Source organism: Microcaecilia unicolor, chromosome 1 (genome assembly GCF_901765095.1).
Source record: "Microcaecilia unicolor chromosome 1, aMicUni1.1, whole genome shotgun sequence".
Taxonomy (NCBI): Eukaryota; Metazoa; Chordata; class Amphibia; order Gymnophiona; family Siphonopidae; genus Microcaecilia; species Microcaecilia unicolor.
In genome coordinates, this window is record NC_044031.1 from 750,508,795 (window position 1) to 750,529,310 (window position 20,516).

General features: G+C 43.5%; 1 protein-coding gene across 1 annotated transcript in view; it reads left to right on the forward strand.

The window, feature by feature from the left end:
• MCTP2 (multiple C2 and transmembrane domain containing 2) overlaps nucleotides 1-20,516 on the forward strand; it is a 376,016-nt gene that overhangs the window by 222,969 nt on the left and 132,531 nt on the right. Inside the window, exons 13-14 of the mRNA XM_030189721.1 lie at nucleotides 923-1,025; nucleotides 15,621-15,723. Of these exons, the coding sequence (XP_030045581.1) occupies nucleotides 923-1,025; nucleotides 15,621-15,723 (206 nt within the window). The remainder of the gene's footprint in view (nucleotides 1-922; nucleotides 1,026-15,620; nucleotides 15,724-20,516) is intronic.

Below are 20,516 nucleotides of genomic sequence, written 5' to 3' on the forward strand. Positions count from 1 at the left end.
ATCCCTTCCTTCTGAACAGGATTCCTTTATGTTTATCCCACGCATGTTTGAATTCCGTTACCGTTTTCATCTCCACCACCTCCCGCGGGAGGGCATTCCAAGCATCCACCACTCTCTCCGTGAAAAAATACTTCCTGACATTTTTCTTGAGTCTGTCCCCCTTCAATCTCATTTCATGTCCTCTACTTCTACCGCCTTCCCATCTCCGGAAAAGGTTCATTTGCGGATTAATACCTTTCAAATATTTGAACATCTGTATCATATCACCCCTGTTTCTCCTTTCCTCCAGGATATACATGGGTGGTAATAAGTGTCCCCCCCCCCAAAAAAAAATGGGCATGTGGCAAGTGGGAGCTTACCGCACGGCCATTTCATTCTTGGTTATGTGGCGTGTGGCAAAAACATGGCCGCCTCCACTAGTTCAAGGCCCCCCTTTTACCGCAGCTTAGTAAAAAGGCCCTTTAGAATGATAGCAAATAACAGCTGTAAGATTTGCCTCCTTTATCCAGACTCATTTCTTATAGGTTAGACCACCTGAAGACCCCCTGCCATCCTCAATTCTACACTATTAAAGATCTTCTGTGGTTTCCCCATACGTCTTTTTAATTTTTTTGTTTGTACTTTGGGTGGTTTCTTAGCCCTGGATAGAGAGGCAACCTCATCAGGCAAAAATTCAAAATGGGCTTATTAAGGATGCCATCTTGGTTGATCCTTTTGTATCCAGTGCTGTAGAGATGAAATAACCCTTGAAAAGGACGGTAGAGAAGATACAAAAGAGCAGGGGGGAAAGGAAAAAAAAAGCATTTGGCTTTGTTCTTGATTTCAGAATTTATCAAAGCAAAAATGCGTCCTTGGACGTATCCAAAATGTAACGAAACTACTTGCATATCAAATTTTGCTGGTTATTTTTCTTTCTTTGCAGGCAAAAGCGATCCTTTCTGCATCTTAGAGGTGGGCAATGACAGACTTCAAACCCATACTGTGTTCAGAAATCTCAACCCAGAGTGGAATAAGGTTTTTACTTTGTAAGTAAGCACTTGCAGCCTGTGCGATAAACACTGAACAGCATGCGTCCTGACTTTCTGTAGCGGAAGCCTTTCAGCGCTGTGCCGTCTGGCTTAGAAGGACTCCTGGCTGTCAGTGGGGGAGTTTCTTTCATTTCTTTGTAGTGCAAGAGGAAGGGAAGTGGATTCATTTAATTTGATTTAGTATTTTTTCCATGAGTCGTTGGCTCACTTTCATTCTGAATACAGAGAGTTCACATCTTGGAAAATATTGAGGGTTAGCACTTGAAGAGCAGTACTGCTGGGATATTTAGCAATAACAATAATAAATTGCATGGTTATCATTGTAGAGTAATTCTGAATTCTCATTTTTAAACTTGCCTTCATTTCAACAGGCGTACAATGCGTTCTTACAGTGGTGGAAATAAGTATTTGATCCCTTGCTGATTTTGTAAGTTTGCCCACTGACAAAGACATGAGCAGCCCATAATTGAAGGGTAGGTTATTGGTAACAGTGAGAGATAGCACATCACAAATTAAATCCGGAAAATCACATTGTGGAAAGTATATGAATTTATTTGCATTCTGCAGAGGGAAATAAGTATTTGATCCCCCACCAACCAGTAAGAGATCTGGCCCCTACAGACCAGGTAGATGCTCCAAATCAACTCGTTACCTGCATGACAGACAGCTGTCGGCAATGGTCACCTGTATGAAAGACACCTGTCCACAGACTCAGTGAATCAGTCAGACTCTAACCTCTACAAAATGGCCAAGAGCAAGGAGCTGTCTAAGGATGTCAGGGACAAGATCATACACCTGCACAAGGCTGGAATGGGCTACAAAACCATCAGTAAGACGCTGGGCGAGAAGGAGACAACTGTTGGTGCCATAGTAAGAAAATGGAAGAAGTACAAAATGACTGTCAATCGACAAAGATCTGGGGCTCCACGCAAAATCTCACCTCGTGGGGTATCCTTGATCATGAGGAAGGTTAGAAATCAGCCTACAACTACAAGGGGGGAACTTGTCAATGATCTCAAGGCAGCTGGGACCACTGTCACCACGAAAACCATTGGTAACACATTACGACATAACGGATTGCAATCCTGCAGTGCCCGCAAGGTCCCCCTGCTCCGGAAGGCACATGTGACGGCCCGTCTGAAGTTTGCCAGTGAACACCTGGATGATGCCGAGAGTGATTGGGAGAAGGTGCTGTGGTCAGATGAGACAAAAATTGAGCTCTTTGGCATGAACTCAACTCGCCGTGTTTGGAGGAAGAGAAATGCTGCCTATGACCCAAAGAACACCGTCCCCACTGTCAAGCATGGAGGTGGAAATGTTATGTTTTGGGGGTGTTTCTCTGCTAAGGGCACAGGACTACTTCACCGCATCAATGGGAGAATGGATGGGGCCATGTACCGTACAATTCTGAGTGACAACCTCCTTCCCTCCGCCAGGGCCTTAAAAATGGGTCGTGGCTGGGTCTTCCAGCACGACAATGACCCAAAACATACAGCCAAGGCAACAAAGGAGTGGCTCAGGAAGAAGCACATTAGGGTCATGGAGTGGCCTAGCCAGTCACCAGACCTTAATCCCATTGAAAACTTATGGAGGGAGCTGAAGCTGCGAGTTGCCAAGCGACAGCCCAGAACTCTTAATGATTTAGAGATGATCTGCAAAGAGGAGTGGACCAAAATTCCTCCTGACATGTGTGCAAACCTCATCATCAACTACAGAAGACGTCTGACCGCTGTGCTTGCCAACAAGGGTTTTGCCACCAAGTATTAGGTCTTGTTTGCCAGAGGGATTAAATACTTATTTCCCTCTGCAGAATGCAAATAAATTCATATACTTTCCACAATGTGATTTTCCGGATTTAATTTGTGATGTGCTATCTCTCACTGTTACCAATAACCTACCCTTCAATTATGGGCTGCTCATGTCTTTGTCAGTGGGCAAACTTACAAAATCAGCAAGGGATCAAATACTTATTTCCACCACTGTATATTCACGGTGCACCATCCTTATTGATTACATGCTTTTCTTGCTAGTGTTCAAAGCATATTACGACACATGAGAATCTACAAAAAGATACGTACATTAGATAATATATTAACATATAATATATTAACATCTGTATAAGGCACCGGTTTTAAAGTGATTAAATAGCAGTTCTGCTGCGTGTCAACTAGTTTAAAAAGATTAGGGAGCGCTGTTTGAGAAGTGGGTTGTGTTTCTGCTTCAGAGGGTCAGGTTTGTGGCAGTTTCTGAAGACTGGCATACGCGGAGTTAGTTCAATGCTAGGTGGCCGTGAGGTTCATAGTTTTGGAAACTATGGTAACAGCGGTTAGCGTATCTGGGATTAAAAAAAGGTCTGGACAAATTCCTGGAGGAAAAGACAGACAGAAGCGACTGCTTGCCCTGGGATTTGTAGTACGGAATGCTGCTACTCTTTGAGATTTTGCATGGAATCTTGTCACTCTTTAGGATTCCAGAATCTTGCTATTCTTTGGGGTTCTACGTGGAATGTTGCTACTGTTTGAGTTTCTGCATGGAATCTTGTCACTCTTTAGGATTCCAGAATCTTGCTATTCTTTGGGGTTCTACGTGGAATGTTGCTACTATTTGAGTTTCTGCATGGAATCTTGTCACTCTTTAGGATTCCAGAATCTTGCTATTCTTTGGGGTTCTACGTGGAATGTTGCTACTGTTTGAGTTTCTGCATGGAATCTTGTCACTCTTTAGGATTCCAGAATCTTGCTATTCTTTGGGGTTCTACGTGGAATGTTGCTACTATTTGAGTTTCTGCATGGAATCTTGTCACTCTTTAGGATTCCAGAATCTTACTATTCTTTGGGGTTCTACGTGGAATGTTGCTACTCTTTGAGATTCTGCATGGAATCTTGTTACTCTCAAGGATTCCAGAATCTTGCTATTCTTTGGGGTTCTACGTGGAATGTTGCTACTATTTGAGTTTCTGCATGGAATCTTGTCACTCTTTAGGATTCCAGAATCCTGCTATTCTTTGGGGTTCTACATGGAATGTTGCTACTCTTTGAGATTCTGCATGGAATCTTGTTACTCTTTAGGATTCCAGAATCTTGCTATTCTTTGGATTCAACATAGAATGTTGCTGTTCTTTGAGATTCTGCATGGAATTTTGTTACTCTTTAGGGTTCTAGAATCTTGCTATTCTCTGGGGTTCTACATGGAATGTTGCCGCGATTTGGGTTTCTTCCAGGTACTTGTGACCTGGCTTGGCCACTGTTTGGAAAACAGGATACTGGACTAGATGGACCATTGGTCTGACCCAGTATATGGCTACTCTTATGTTCTTATATTCTAACTTCTGTTATGAAGATTTTGCCTCTGGTGTGTGAGGCGCAGTTCCTTAGGTGGACATGTGGCAAAGAACGCAGAGAGCGAGTAGGCATATGTTAGGGTTTTCAATCCCTCAAATGTTTTTTGTTTCACTTCATTTGTCCTCTAAAAATACTTTGTTATTAATTCATTTGTATATGCATACACTTGACTTGCGTGTATAAGGTTATATGCATAAACATTGTGCATATATTAATGAAGTGAATCACATATCCCTAGCACATATGGGAGGAAATTCTATATATGGTGCCTAAAATAATCGATGCTGAAATCAGTGCAGACTAAGCGTATTCTGTAATCAGTGCCCAGATTTAGGCACCTATTATAGAATTCTTTTAGTTTATATTTCAGCGCCTAAGTCTACATGCATCCATTTACACCAACTAAAACGTGGTTCAAATCCCTGCACTTAGATTTAGGCACATTAGGCCATATTCTATAACTAGGCACGTAAATTTTGGAACACCCGTGAAACGCCCATTTCCACGCCCCTTTTTGCCTGCATGGATTAGACGTTTGGCGCACATCGTTACAGAATACGCTTAGCGAGTTGCACGTGTAAATTCTAATCAATGCCAATTAGTGCTCACTATTGCTTGTTATCAGTGCTCATTAGCTTGTTAAATTACGCACATTGTTATAGAATCTATGCCGATTTCGGCGCCGATCTTTGGGCGCTATAAAGAATCTGGGGGATGATGTGAGATACAGTTAAAGCAATGATGCAGTCGGACAAGTTCTCTCTGAGTACATTGGAGTTTTTCACACTTCTGGCTTCAGTGTGAAGCAGGATCCCAGAAGAACGCTACCAGCCCTGGGTGCCGGACTGTGAGTGGCTGTATTAGATACACACAAAGGTAGATTTTCCTACACTAAAGGGATTTTGTCTGAGAAGTACACTTGATACTGGCATTCAGGTCTCAGAAGATCTACTACTACTACTACTTATCACTTCTATAGCGCTACAAGGCATACGCAGCGCTGTACACCATACATGAAAAGACAGTCCCTGCTCAAAGAGCTCACAATCTAAATAGGGCAGACAAACAGACAGAACAACTAAGAGGTAAGAGAATTAAAGAGGTGGGGATAAAAGGGTACAGGGCAAGTGAGTAGTGGTTACTACTACTACTTAACATTTCTAAAGCGCTGCTAGGGTTACGCAGCGCTGTACAATTTAACATAAAAGGACAGGCCCTGCTCAAAGAGCTTACAATCTAAAGGACAAGTGAGTAGACAATACGATGGGGGCAGTCAATTTGGGGCAGTCCAGATATCCTGAAGGTAAGAGTTAGGTGCCGAAGGCAGCATTGAAGAGGTGGGTTTTAAGCAGAGACTTGAAGATGGGCAGGGAGGGGGCTTGACGTAGGGGCTCAGGAAGGTTGTTCCAGGCATAGGGTGAGGCGAGGCAGAATGGGCGGGTGAACGGAGTCAGATCTGGAATATTGTAGTGCTGCAATGTTGAATAAGTACCCCAATTCCTGACTGCGCGTGTGTGTGTGGGGGGGGGAGGGGTTGCAATTTCTGTGAAAATGGCGGTGCACAGCAGTGGGCTGAAAACCAGGGAGGGTCTTAGGCAAGTCACTTCACCCTCCGTTGCCTCAGGTACAAACTTAGGGATCCTTTTTCTAAGCTGCAGAAGAAAGTTGCTTTGCCCGCCCTTGTGTGGGTTTCTCCTGCCTCACTAAGGCCATTTTTCCCGTAGCCATAAAATGGCCGATTTTCTATTTTTGGTTGTATTAACGGCTGTGCGCTAATGGTGCCATTAGCATGCAGCCATTAAAAAATGACCGTGTGCGTACTTACCGCCACTCATTTTGTAGACAGTTAGGGCTCATGTGGTAATCCTTCACTAATCAGTTAGTACACGCTAATGTGGATGCACTAACCTTTAGTGCAGGAACGCCCACTCTCCGCCCCTGACACAACTCCTCCTGGATTAGTGCGTGCTAATTCCAGTTATTGCAGTTCGTCTGAGTGCATCCAGCAGTATGCCATTTTAATTGTGTTAGGCGTGTTGCCTAATGCAGCTTAATAAAAGGGCCTCTTAGAGTGTAAGACCCCCAGGGATAGGGAAATATCTACTGTACCTAAATATAACTCACCTTGAGCTACTGAGAAAGGCATGAGCTAAATCCAGATTCCTTCCGCACCCTCAGCAATGGCTGCATAGTGCTGTGGGCATGTATTGCTCTGTAAAATGATGGTGTAACACCTTGCCACTACTAGCAGACTTCAAAAAAGGGTGGGGCGGCTTCCTGGAGGAAAAAGCCATAGAATGTTATTCAATGGACGAGGGAATACAGTATTTCTAGGATAGGCGGGACAAATTGCTTGTTCTTTTGGCCGCTGTCGGTGACAGGGTGCTGGGCTCGATGGGCCCTTGGTCTGTCCCAACATGGCGATGCTTATGTACTTAAATAAGTCATGTGACGTGGGATATGCTACATTGACATCTGAGATGTGGGATGGCGTAAAATAGTGAAAACTGTACTCCAGTGTTTGCTGAAAACCCACTACAGTACAGTTTCAATTATCCGATTTTCACTGATCCGACCAGCATATCCGACAGACCCCCGGTGACGTCACCATGTCGCCGATAAGAAGCACGCGGCTTCTCTTGCCATTGTACGGCATAGGACAAAAGGAAGTTTCACACCTCAGACAATAAGTTTAAAACCCGGGGCCCTACTTTTACCGCAAAACAGCACCGTTGTGACCCCGGGACCCTGTTTTTATAGCACAGTGAGGTTTACTCTCTTTTTCTGTAACATTTCCACAGCATTTTTAATAGGTAATACTGTACTGAATTTTTATTCTTCCCCTTCACTTCTGAAATGGCCAGTCAAAAGAGGAAATAAAAGGTGTTTTGTCTATAGGTAAGAAACTTGACGCTCTATAAAGAATTGACAAGGGTGAATCCATCCCATAAAAATTGCAGCAAATCTAGGAGTGGGGAGAGTTAACAGTTATTGACTGGAAAAGGCAACACAGTGAAATCAAGCTCAAATCGTGCCTCTGCTTTTTCATTGTTCGAAGGGTTACCATTGTTTTCTGTATTATCTGACTTTTCAATTATCCGACACTGGGTCGGTCCCATTTATGTCGGATAATCGAGACTTTACTCTAGTCATATTTTGTATATTCTTTTTTCTTTTGTCTTCACAAGTTCTTTTCGGAGCTGTCTTAAGTACGTAAGTATTGCCATACTAGGAAAGACCAAAGATCCATCGAGCCCAGCATCCTGTTTCCAACAGTGGCCAATCCAGGTCACAAACACCTGGCAAGATCCCAAAGAGAAGCAACATTCCATGTAGAACTGCAAACAATAGCAAGATTCTAGAATCCTAAAGAGTAACAAGATTCCATGTAGAACCCCAAAGAGTAGTAACATCCCATTCAGAATTCCAAGTACATAAGTACAAAAGCATTGCCATACTGGGACAGACCAAAGGTCCATTGAGCCCAGCATCCTGTTTCCAACAGTGGCCAATCCAGGTCACAAACACCTGGCAAGATCCCAAAGAGAAGCAACATTCCATGTAGAAGTGCAAACAATAGCAAGATTCTAGAATCCTAAAGAGTAACAAGATTCCATGTAGAACCCCAAAGAGTAGTAACATTCCATTCAGAATTCCAAGTACATAAGTACAAAAGCATTGCCATACTGGGACAGACCAAAGGTCCATTGAGCCCAGCATCCTGTTTCCAACAGTGGCCAATCCAGGTCACAAATACCTGGCAAGATCTCAAAAAAGTACAAAATATTTTATGATGCTTATTCTAGAAATAGGCTGTGCATTTTCCCCAAGTCCATTTTAAGTGTTTCTAATATCCGGGTGGGTGCCCACCTATGTAATAGTGATCATCACACCGTATGGTTTGATATAAGGGCGAAGGTGGAGTGTGGACGCACAAAATTCAAAGTACTGGATTTCAGACCTACTGATTTTGATAAAATGGGGGGATACATGAAAAAGGAGCTGTTGAAGTGGGAAGGCGAAGGAGAAGTGGAGCATCAGTGGTCAAAGCTGAAGGCTGCTATAAATATGGCGACTGATCTTTACGCGAGGAAAGTAAACAAAACCAAGAGAAACAGGAAGCCTATATGGTTTTCCCACCAAGTAGCTGAAAAAATAAGAGCAAAAGAGGCTTTGTTCAAGAAATACAAAAGAACGCAACGAGAGGATCATGGAAAAGATTATCGGATTAAACTCAAAGAAGTGAAGAGGGAAATACAGCTAGCGAAAGCGCGAGCGGAAGAAAAAATGGCTAAAGATGTAAAGAGAGGTGACAAGACCTTTTTCAGATATATTGGAGAAAGGAGAAAAGATAGGAATGGAATTGCGAGACTGAAAGATAATGAGAATGGTTATGTGAAAAGTGAAGAGGATAAAGCGAATGTAGTAAACAATTACTTCTCTTCGGTGTTCACGGAGGAAAATCCTGGAGAAGGACCGCGGTTGGCTGCTGAAGGAATATTTGGGAATGGAGTGGATACTGCACCGTTTAAGGAAGAAAGAGTTTATAAACAGCTGGAGAATCTGAAGGTGGACAAAGCTATGGGACCGGATTGGATACATCCCAGGATACTGAGGGAGGTCCTGGTGGGACCGCTTAAAGATTTATTTAATAGATCTTTAGAGGCAGGAGAGGTTCCGCTAGATTGGAGATGAGCGGATGTGGTCCCTCTTCACAAAAGTGGAGACAGGGAAGAAGTGGGAAACTACAGACTGGTAAGTCTCACGTCGGGGGTAGGAAAAATAATGGAGTCGCTGCTGAAAGAAAGGATAGTTAACTTTCTAGAAGACAACGGGTTACAGGACCCGAGGCAACATGGCTTTACCAAAGGAAAATCCTGCCAAACGAATCTCATTTACTTCTTTGACTGGGTGACAAAAGAAATGGATGAAGGCCGTGCGCTAGATGTAATCTACTTGGATTTCAGCAAAGCCTTTGATACGGTCCCCCACAGAAGACTCATGAATAAGCTGAAGGGGCTGAACTTAGGACCGAAAGTGGTGAACTGGATAGAAAACTGGTTGACCGACGGGTGGCAGAGGGTGGTGGTAAATGGAATCCGCTCGGAGGAAAGGAAGGTGAGCAGTGGAGTTCCTCAGGGGTCGGTGCTGGGGCCTATTCTGTTTTATATATTTGTGGGCGATATTCCTGAAGGGTTGGGAGGAAAGGTGTGCCTTTTTTGTGGATGACACGAAGATAGCCAATAGAGTGGATACCCTGGAGGGAGTAGAAACGATGAGAAGGGATCTCCGAAAGTTAGAAAAATGGTTGAGGGTCTGGCAGTTAAAATTTGATAGTAATACTCTTACTGGGGTACAATTGTTCGTTCGGTTTTTGTTTATGTTATAAAATACTGCATGAATTAAATATTATTTTAGATGATTAATATCGAGATTATTGTTTTTCCCAGAGTTCCGGGTATGACCCCTAAAGTTTTCCTCAGAAATATTTCCTCAAATTATTACTTTAAAAGGAGTGAAGCCTGTGAAAATTGGGATTACTTTAATCAGTGGGATTTTATTTTTTGTTACATTTGTACCCTGTGCTTTCCCACTCATGGCAGGCTCAATGCGTCAGGCAATGGAGGTTAAGTGACTTGCCTAGAGTCAGAAGGAGCTGCCTGGGCTGGGAATTGAACTCAGTTCCTCAGGACCAAAGTCCACCACCCTAACCACTAGGCCACTCCTCCACTCCATTTGAATTAGGGACCAAAGTATATGTATTGTTAAATAACTTCTGGTTTTTAAAAGCGAGAGAATGTAATCAGATGTATTATTTCTAACTAATATTGGACAATAAGTATGTTTTCAATGAAAACCGTATTGGCCTTGAAGAAGCCAACCAGATGATCAATGTGGAATAATGAATTAGATGAGTAATATCTGGGGATAATCAGGTTAATACCACATTTTTTTTCTGTTTACTGTTTAATTGATCTCCTTATCTTGTTTCACTCTCCATATTTAGTGGTCTTAGGAAGAGAATAGAATTACCTGACTGAAATAATTCCTATATATTATTTTCTCTGTATTTCCGGCAAGTTGTTTTATCGCTTGTAAAAATGTAAATGGTTATAAATAAAATTAAAACAATAAAATAAAAATACTGCATGAAAAACCTCTGTGTTGTTTATGCTTTTTACACCTAAAAACCTTCAAGTGACAAATGAGTGCAATTTTTTTTTCTTTTTTTATATTTGTTATTGTGCTCAATGATGGGAAAACCGGCTGAACCTTCTCACAGTGTTATACTGTTGCTTTTCCCGTTATGACATCATTGCGCCCTACCGCCTCCTTATCTTTGTGCTGTCTGGTGTTTGATACTTGTCTACTCACAAATCTCTAATGTTGAATTGATTTAGCATTTATCTCTTAGACGGGTGATCGTGGTAATGACGATTCACTGGAGTGGTTTGCTCGGAGTCCCGTCTCCAACTTGTGCTGACTAGACTGCGGTTTTAAAATCTCTGGCTCCGGTAAACAGCCTCGCTTCTCTTTCCAGTTCCCTAAATGCGGGCTCGTTTCGCGCGTTAGCGTCCTCAGGGGAGCGGAGTGCTGAAACACATTTAAAAATAATTCCGTTTCTCGTTGGGAGTATCACTAATTAATCTACGTATTGTGTTTAATCTTACTGCAATATTTGAATCTCAGCATCAACAAAACTTTCGATTATGCCCCTCCACGTTTCCTTTAGGAAGCCATCCAAACCTTTTTTAAACCCTTTCACGCATGTTCTTTATTTTTGCAGTCTATATTGTCCATTGATCCTCCATTCAACATCTGTAACACAGGTATGTTTACTAAGGTGCGTTAGCATTTCTAACGCGCCTTTAAAGTTAAGGTGTGTTAAACGCTAACGCGCCTATACATTTCTATGGGCACGCTAGCATTTCTAATGCGCATAAACCATTTACGCACATTAAAAACGCTAACGTGCTTATAGCGCACCTTAGTAAACATAGGCCTTTGTTTGCACTATATAAGAAAATGGGAGAAATTTTACTAAGGAATGAAAGGGTGGCATAACCCATGGATTTTCCCCTTCTGATCAGCAGCAACCAGCTATAGGAGGCTTTGGCAAAGCCTGGAAGATAGGCAGCCATTTTTGTATAGAGGAAGAATGAAGCTGCTAGATCTGAAGAGTCCGAAGTTTGGGCTCTTCAGAGAAATGGTAGAAGTGCATTAGGTTCCCAAATTGCAAGGAAATCCTTGATAAGCTGATTTTCCTTTTGTCATGTATTTTAAATTTCTAGACAATTTTTCTTCACTGAACGTGTAATTAAACGCTGGATTTTGTTGCCAGAGAATGTGGTAGAGGCGGTTAACTTAGCGGGGTTTTAAAAAGATCTGGACGGCTTCCTAAAGGAAAAGTCCATAGACCATTATTAAATCCACTGCTATTTCTGGGATAAGCAGCATAAAATGTATTTAACTTTTTCGGGATCTTTCCAGATATTTGTGACCTGTATCGGCCACTGTTGGAAACAGGATGCTGGGCTTGATGGACCTTTGGTCTGTCCCAGTGTGGCAATACTTATGTATCTATCATTTGAATAGAGCAGAATAAAACAAATTTCAGTACCAACTGGTAAAAGGGAAAGGGAAATGATATACCACCTTTCTGAGGTTTTTGCAACTACATTCAAAGCGGTTTACATACATTCAGGTACTTATTTTGTACCAGGGGCAATGGAGGGTTAAGTGACTTGCCCAGAGTCACAAGGAGCTGCAGTGGGAATTGAACTCAGTTCCCCAGGATCAAATCCACTGCACTAACCACCAGGCTACTCCTCCATGCCAAAGTGAAAAACTCTCCACTTTGATTTGTACGTTTGTGGCATGTGAATTCCAGAGCGTTTATGCTGAATCTGGCCCTGCTTCTCAGTTATCTGTTTAATATAAAGCTGCAGTGTCCATTTTTTTTCTCTTTTAGGTTAATGTATGATCTAATCATTTAGTTTCAATGAACTTCATAGTTGGAGGAGGGTCTGGCTAGCGATTAGAGCACTGGAACTGAAGATATCCTGGGCTGGAGCTCCAGACCTCCCACTGAGCCACCCTTTAACCATTGGCCACATCACTCCTTCTCCCAATACTTCTAAAACTCAGTTGGAAATAAGAACTTCGTCTTAATCAAACTTTCTCAGTCAACCAATATAAAGTATCACTATTCATATACAGTATGGCGAGAACTCAGTAAAGAACAGAAACTCAGGGGCAAGGAAGAACCTCTATGTCAGAAAGTCTAAGCAAGTAGGAGTAGAGGCTGACTAAAAGACGAATCCAACTCTGGAGATACTGAGGAAATATTTATTGTTGCTGATAGAAAGGGACCCGACACGGTCCGTGTTTCGGCGTCATGAAACGCCTACATCAGGGGTCTCGTAATAATTCTAAAAGACATAAAAGTGTAATATACAAATACTAGTAAAAAAGGCCCGTTTCAGACAAATGAAACGGGCGCTAGCAAGGTTTTCCTCGAGTGTGTATGTTTGAGAGAGTGTATGTGAGAGTGACTGTGTGTGAGAGAGAGAGAGTGAGTCTGGGTGTGAGTGTGTCTGTGAGAGAGTGCGTATGTGAGACAGTGTGAGAGAGAGAGTGTGTGTTTCACACAGATACAGTGTGTGCGAGAGAGAGAGTGTGTGGGAGACACAGACTCTCTGTGAGACTGAGTGTATTAGACCAAGAGAGTGTGTGAGTGACTGTGTGACACATAGAGAGTGAATGTGATACAGTGTGAGACAGTGTGTGAGAGTGAGAGAGAGAGAAAGAAAGACATTGACTGTGTGAGAGAGAGAGAGTGTGTGTGTGTGTGACAGAGATACCTCCCCCCTCTGGTGTCAGGCCCCCCCTTCCTCCTTCTCTCTGGTGTCAGCCCCCCCCCCCCCCCATTCTCTGGTGTCTGAGCGTTACTGTGCAGGACGCTGAGCTCTGGCTGTGCTTCAAGGAACTGACCAATCCTATTTAATAGAATGCACCTCCAACATTCTGAAGCCGAGAAACCTCGTGTGGTTGGTCACTTCTGCTTGTGAAAAACCCGGAAGTACGTGATGTCAATTCAGGAGATGGATACAGAGAGCAGGAATGCCTCAGCCATGCAGTCAGCTTCAGAACGTTGGAGGTGTGTTTTATTATATAGGATAATGCATATATAAAAAACACACTTTGCATATGACAATCTAGAAACCATAATGTATAAAGGATAATAAATAAATAAATGATGAAGTGTGTTTTTTATATACGCATTATATTTGTATATTACACTTTTATGTCTTTTAGAATTATTACGAGACCCCTGATGTAGGCGTTTCATGACGCCGAAACACGGACCGTGTCGGGTCCCTTTGTATCAGCAGCAATAAATATTTCCTCACAGTATCTCCAGCATTAGATTTGTCTTTTAGTCAGCCTCTACTACTGAAAATTCAGTCAAGGACATCCAAAGTTAGGCGTCGGGATGATGTGGGCTAAACACAGATTCCATAATGGCAGTTCCACGTGGAACTGTCGTTATAGAATACTAGCTGAAATGTGCATTCTTCTGCCTAACTTTAGGCGCGAGCATTTACGTCAGCCAAAGTGAAGTTCCGGTAGTTAGACGCGGTAATGATAGTATTCTATAGCCCTGTGTCTGATTTCCAGGCATTCCCTGATCCGCCCATGCCCCATCCATAGAGTTGAGCACGATGGAAATTAGGCCCAGGGATTATAGAATAGGCTCAAGGCATTTCCGCACGTAACTACTAATTGACGTCAAGGTCATATTTATGCATTAACTTATAGCCGGTTAAGGGCTGAATATTGCTACTACTACTACTATTTAGTATTTTTATAGCGCTACAAGGCATACGCAGCGCTGCACAAACATAGAAGAAAGACAGTCCCTGCTCAAAGAGCTATGTAATAAAAGTGAGCCAAGTATAGGACAATCAAGCCATTGTGACATCACTGATGAGGTTGGCTCTTATTGGTGGCCTGAGGCATTATGACATCACAATATTAGCTCTGGTTACAAGAGACTACTACTACTACTTATCACTTCTATAGCGCTACAAGGCATACGCAGCGCTGCACAAACATAGAAGAAAGACAGTCCCTGCTCAAAGAGCTTACAATCTAATAGACAAAAAATAAATAAAGTAAGCAAATCAAATCAATTAATGTGAACGGGAAGGAGGAGAGGAGGGTAGGTGTTATGTGTTATGTGTTAGCCAGCTCTAGAAACCCAGAAAATCATTCTCAGTGCCCGGACATGAATTTATGAATTTAACACAGACGACACTCAGCAAAACACTAAGGGCCCCATTTACGAAGCTGCGGCAAAAGGGGGCCTGCGCTGGCATTGGTTAAAGTTTTTGATGCGTGCCGAGGTCCCCTTTTACCACAGTGGGTAAAAGGCAGGTCTTTGTTTTGTTTTTTTTTTCAGAAAATGTCCATGCGGCAAGTGAAGCACTTGCTGCGTGGCCATTTCGGGGGGGGGGGGGGGGGGAAAGCATTTACCACCACCCACTGAGGAAGCCGTAAGGGCTCCTGCGCTAACCCAGCCGTAACCAGGCAGCACACGGCACTGCCCGATTACTGCCGGGTGCACACCAGCGTTACAAAAATAAAAATATTTTTGTAGCGCCGGATATGACGCACACTGGGGATGGGAACTGCCGTAGCCCGGCGGTACTTCCCTTTTGGCGAACGGTAAGCCCGCGTTGGGCTTTCTGCCGCTTTGTAAAAGGACCCCTGATTGCTGCCAGCGGCATATCATGCCTATTTTTGTTTTAGTTTTTTTTTTTGTTTGTTTTTAAGGCTGTGATGTATTTCGCAAAGGTCCAAGTTACAGGAAATTAACTAGCAGGGGATTTTACATATGACCTTCCAGAACCTTTATAGGCACCATGAAAATGTTCTCAGCCACTTAAAAAAGGAATCCTGAAACACAAGGAAGTATTTCTGTATATATTGTTTCATATTTGCATTTATACAGAGAGAAGCACCAACCATCATATACCCTTTGTAGTCTAAAATGCATCGTTTCCTATTGCATGATGGAAGGCTTGGGAATATGCTTGGTTTGATTTAATTTCTGAATTTAATTAAATGGTTGTTTTATCCACCAAGGAAATGCGGGCTTAATTAGCGAAACACTTCCTTGCTTCTTTGATGAAGCAGGAGTTTGTCAGGATGGAGCTGTAACGCTGTCTGTGCTTTCCAATTTCAGCCCTATTAAAGATATCCATGACGTGCTGGAAGTGACAGTTTTCGATGAAGATGGAGATAAAGCCCCCGATTTTCTGGGAAAAGTTGCCATCCCTTTGCTGTCTGTAAGTTTACCACCATTATCTTCACTCCTTCTATTACTCTGAATTAATGGTTTCTCTGGGACTGAGCTGCGTTTCTTCCAGCTGTGCCGAGCAGCTCAAAAGATGAGTAGAAGCAGGATACTGGACCAGGGTACCCAGCGGTTGTGCAAGAGAACTGATTTATGGTCCAGTTTGCTAGGGAAAGCGTAGAATCCACTATGTCTGTGCTTTCGGTTTCTCAGCGTTTTAGGCTGTGTGACAAAAGCACACAGTTGATTAACACACCCTGCCTGGCCTGGAGCAATGCCGCCCTCATCGCTTCGTCTTTTTTGTTTTTTCTAGGACATTCAGTTCATGCTCAATTTATTCTAAAGTTTCTCTGATTAAGCACAAAGCAGAGAAGAGATTTCCCCCCCCCCCCCTTTTTTTTTCCATTGGGCTTCTGTTTTCTCAGGAAAGTAATCAGAGATGAGAATATGATTGATTGGGCATGTATATTTTCAGCCCTAACAAGCAGAATTGCAGGAAAAGAAGTGGGATTTCTCGCCAATTGTCGCTTTTAAAGGCGTTTATTTATTTATTTATTTTCTTTAGGCAGCGTGTAACAGGGGAATGAGGCAGCATGGCACTAAGTAGATGAATGGGGGCCATGGTAAAAGAAATGTGGCGGTGGAGTCCTTGATCTACAGTGAGGCCTAGGAAGAATGAGGGATCTGAAAAGGAATAAATGGTCCTCACGGAAATAATAGGCTCAGATTTGGTGGGGCAGCTCCATCCAGTTCTGTGATACAGTGACTGATTCGGGTGTTCTGTGTCCTTTCCTGCAATGCATTCCTGTGAGTAACTCATAGAGAACTGCTCAGGTTTAACCAGGGCTTTTTTTTTTTTTTGAGGGGCTACTGAGTGCTGACACCTTTTCCATTGTCTGCTAAAATTGACCCATGGTCCCCAAGTTTTAATGAAAGTGCTCAGGCCCTACACACCAATTATGCCTTGTCATAGAATTCTGTGACTGGTTGCAGGGGGCCTGGCTATTGTGGGGTGGGTCCCTCAGTGATCACCCCACCCCTGAAGGGTGACCTGGCATTTGAGTACAGGCTCTTTTTTTGCTAGAAAAAAATGCACTGGGTTGAACACTGCACTTGCTCAAGATGGTTCAGCTTTGGAGTTTAAGACAGATCCGATTCTATGTACTTTTATCTTTTTGCAGTGCCCCTGATGAAGGCTGTTTAGGAAGTAGTGGAGGAGTGGCCTAGTGATTAGGGTGGTGGACTTTGGTCCTGGGGAACTGAGGAACTGAGTTCAATTCCCAGTTCAGGCACAGGCAGCTCCTTGTGACTCTGGGCAAGTCACTTAACCCTCCATTGCCCCTTGTAAGCCGCATTGAGCCTGCCATGAGTGGGAAAGCGCAGGGTACAAATGTAACAAAAATAAAATAGATACTATTGGAGATTCTACATGGAATGTTGGTACTATTGGAGATTCTACATGGAATGTTGCCATTCCACTAGCAACATTCCATGTAAAAGGCTGCGCAGGCTTCTGTTTCTGTGAGTCTGACGTCCTGCGTGCAGGACGTCAGACTCACAGAAGCAGAAGCCTGCGCGGCCACATTGGTGATCTGCAAGGGCCGACTTCTACATGGAATGTTGCTAGTGGAATAGCAACATTCCATGTAGAATCTCAAATAGTAGCAACAGTGGAGCAGTGGCCTAGTGGTTAGGGTGGTGGACTTTGGTCCTGAGGAACTGAATTCAATTCCCACTGCAGGCACAGGCAGCTCCTTGTGACTCTGGGCAAGTCACTTAACCCTCCATTGCCCCATGTAAGCCGCATTGAGTCTGCCATGAGTGGGAAAGCGCGGGGTACAAATGTAACAAAACAAAAAAAAAAAGTAGAAACAGACGCTGGGTGTTGCCTGTTGCTGGAAACCCAGACCTTAGGACCCACAACTGGGTTGGGTTCTCAAGATATCTAGGTGATATATTTCCATACAGCGGAGGCAGTAAATTTGTATCTATCTCATGCAGACGCATTCTGCATATGTAGAAAAACACAGGCCCATCTGTGAGCCCTGGGGATTAGTTTGCAAATTGCCAACCTTCAGCTTTTATGAGGATCTTATGGCAACTATGATCTGCTGCACCCTGGCCTAAGATGCATTTTTTTTTTTTGATACTAGGTCTGGGGCAAGTCTCAGGGGCCCTGACACAGGTTAAAATGGTGCACTGCAGGACGCACAAAGGCATCCTGCAGTAACTGTCAAATTTGTGCGTGCTAATCGTGTTTTTAAAAATATTTAAAACATTTTTGAGGCGTCGTCTCAGGGGTGGAGAGTGGCAACATTAGCACATGGCTATTAATACATAAAATAGAAAATTGGCCATGTTATGGCTGCGGTAAAAATGACCTTAACGCATGAGAAAAACCCACACAAGGGCATGCTAAAGCCACCTTTTGCTTAGTAAAAGGACCCATTAATTCTCCATTGCCTCAGGTACAAACTCAGATTGTGAGCCAGCCAGGGACAGAAATTTTCCTACTGTACCTAAATGTGCACCACTTCAGTTGTTTTCACGCTTGCAGGTGGTATATACCAACTTAAATAACAATCCAGCTCATTTTCGAAAGTGATCGCCGGCCATCTTCCCACATAAATTGGGAGATGGCCGGCGATCTCCTGAGACCAGCCAAATCTGTATAATCTAAAGCCAATTTTTTGGCACCCTCGCCGGTTTCCTGTCGCAGAGCTGGCGAAAGTTTAAGGGGGCGTGCTGGCAGTGTACCGAAGGTGGGACATGGGCGTGTTTAAGAGATAGCCGGCTTCGCCCGATAATGGAAAAAATAAAACCGGCGATGACGAGCATTTCGCCAGTTTCACTTGGTCCCTTTTTATTCATGACCAAGCCTCAAAAAGGTACCCCAACTGACCACCGCACGGAATCGGGGATGACCTCCCCTTATTCCCCCAGTGGTTACCAACCCCCTCCCACCCTAAAAAAAAAAAAAAAAACTTTACAACATTTTTTTGCCAGCCTCAGATGTCATACCCAGCTCCCTGACAGCAGCATGCAAGTCCCTGGAGCATGACCAGCAGGAAAAAGGAGGTGATAGTGCCATTGTATAAGTCTCTGGTGAGGCAGCATTTGGAGTACTGCTTGCGGTTCTGGAGACCGCACCTATGGAAAGATATAAACAGGATGGAGTCGGTCCAAATTAGTAAGCGGTTTTGAATGCAAAAATTATAGGGACAGGCTTATGAACCTCAACATGTATGTGCTGGAAGAGAGGAGGCAGAGAGGAGACTTGATAGAGACGTTTAAATATCTCAAGGGCATTCATGTACAGGACGAGAGCCTTTTTCAACTGAAGGAGAGCTCTGGAATGAGGGGGCATATGACAAAGTTAAGAGGGAATAGGCTTAGGAGTAACCTAAGGACGTATTATTTCACAGAAAGGGTGCTGGAGGCGTGGAATGGCCTCCCGGTGGAGGTGGTGGAGTTGAGGACTGTTCCAGAATTTAAAAAGGCATGGGGTAAGCATGTGGAATCACTTAGGAACAGGTAGAATTGGGGGTTACAGAGGATGGGCAGACTGGATGGGTCATATGGCCTTTATCTGCCGTCATGTTTCTATGTTTCTAAAAGGAAAGACTGCTGGGGTCTTGAAATGTACATAACGTTAAGAAATCTTTTTTTGTCATTGGTGATTTAATACAAGCTGTTACAACATCCAGCCCATGCACCATAATTATTAATGCAAAAGTCAATGGGTCTTGAAGACTTTCCAGCATCAGTAAGCTCTTGGTTATCACAAAGAATTCAAATGGAATGCTAGGTGGACTTTTCTTGCATTTTGCCAATTAAAGCAGAAAAGCGTTTGGGCGGATGCCTGCTCTCAGAATGACTTGAGCAGACTGGACAAAGTACAAATATCAAAGCAGAACACTTCTGCTTGGAATTTTCTGCCAGTTCAATGGTTTGATCTGAATTCTGTTGTGGAAGTATGGATTTAATAGAGGCTGAAGAAATGACACTTAGAGTTGTCATTTGCTGTTGCAAGAACAGTGTGTATCTCTTGTCTCAGAAGACCATATCCAAACCCTTCTTCCTTTTAACTATAAAATAAGATGTGAGATATGTATCTATTATATTCTCTAGTATTTTATAGTATTGTCATGTGGAAGAGATCTCCCAAAGGTGCTAGGAAGGCAGACATCGCTGATGCTACAGGTTGGATAAAACGAACTTGAGCAGTAGAGTAGGGCATGTTTTGATTTCATTTTTCAGTTGAAATTGGCCTTTTTTTGGTAACAGCACCTTGCTTGTCTCGTAACTTCCCACTTAGACAACAGTTGTAGTTCTTAGCTACAACTGTAGCTACACTGTACAACTGGTCAGCAGGCTTCATCATTAAGTAATGACAGGGACTCATTTCCCCACCTCCTCCCCCCCTAGTTTTATGAATACTGTCTCTACAGCATCCCCGCTATGGCCAACCTGGGGACCAGAAACCTGATATATTTTATTTATTTACTAGCTGTTGAGCCCGTAAAAACGGGCTGGTATTGGGGTTTTCCTTCCTTCCTTCCTCCCCCCCCCCCCCCCCCCGGAGTCGCTGCCACCGCCGCCGCCATCCCTCCACCCGGCCCGGGCCCTCTCTCTCTCCGCTACTAAACTTACACATCCATTCGCCGGAACGCAGCACGCACATCAGCTGAGCTGCCGTCAGCGAGGACGGGACACAGGCAGGGAAGGAAGGCCGACGGCAGCTCAGCTGATGTGCGTGCTGCGTTCCGGCGAATGGATGTGTAA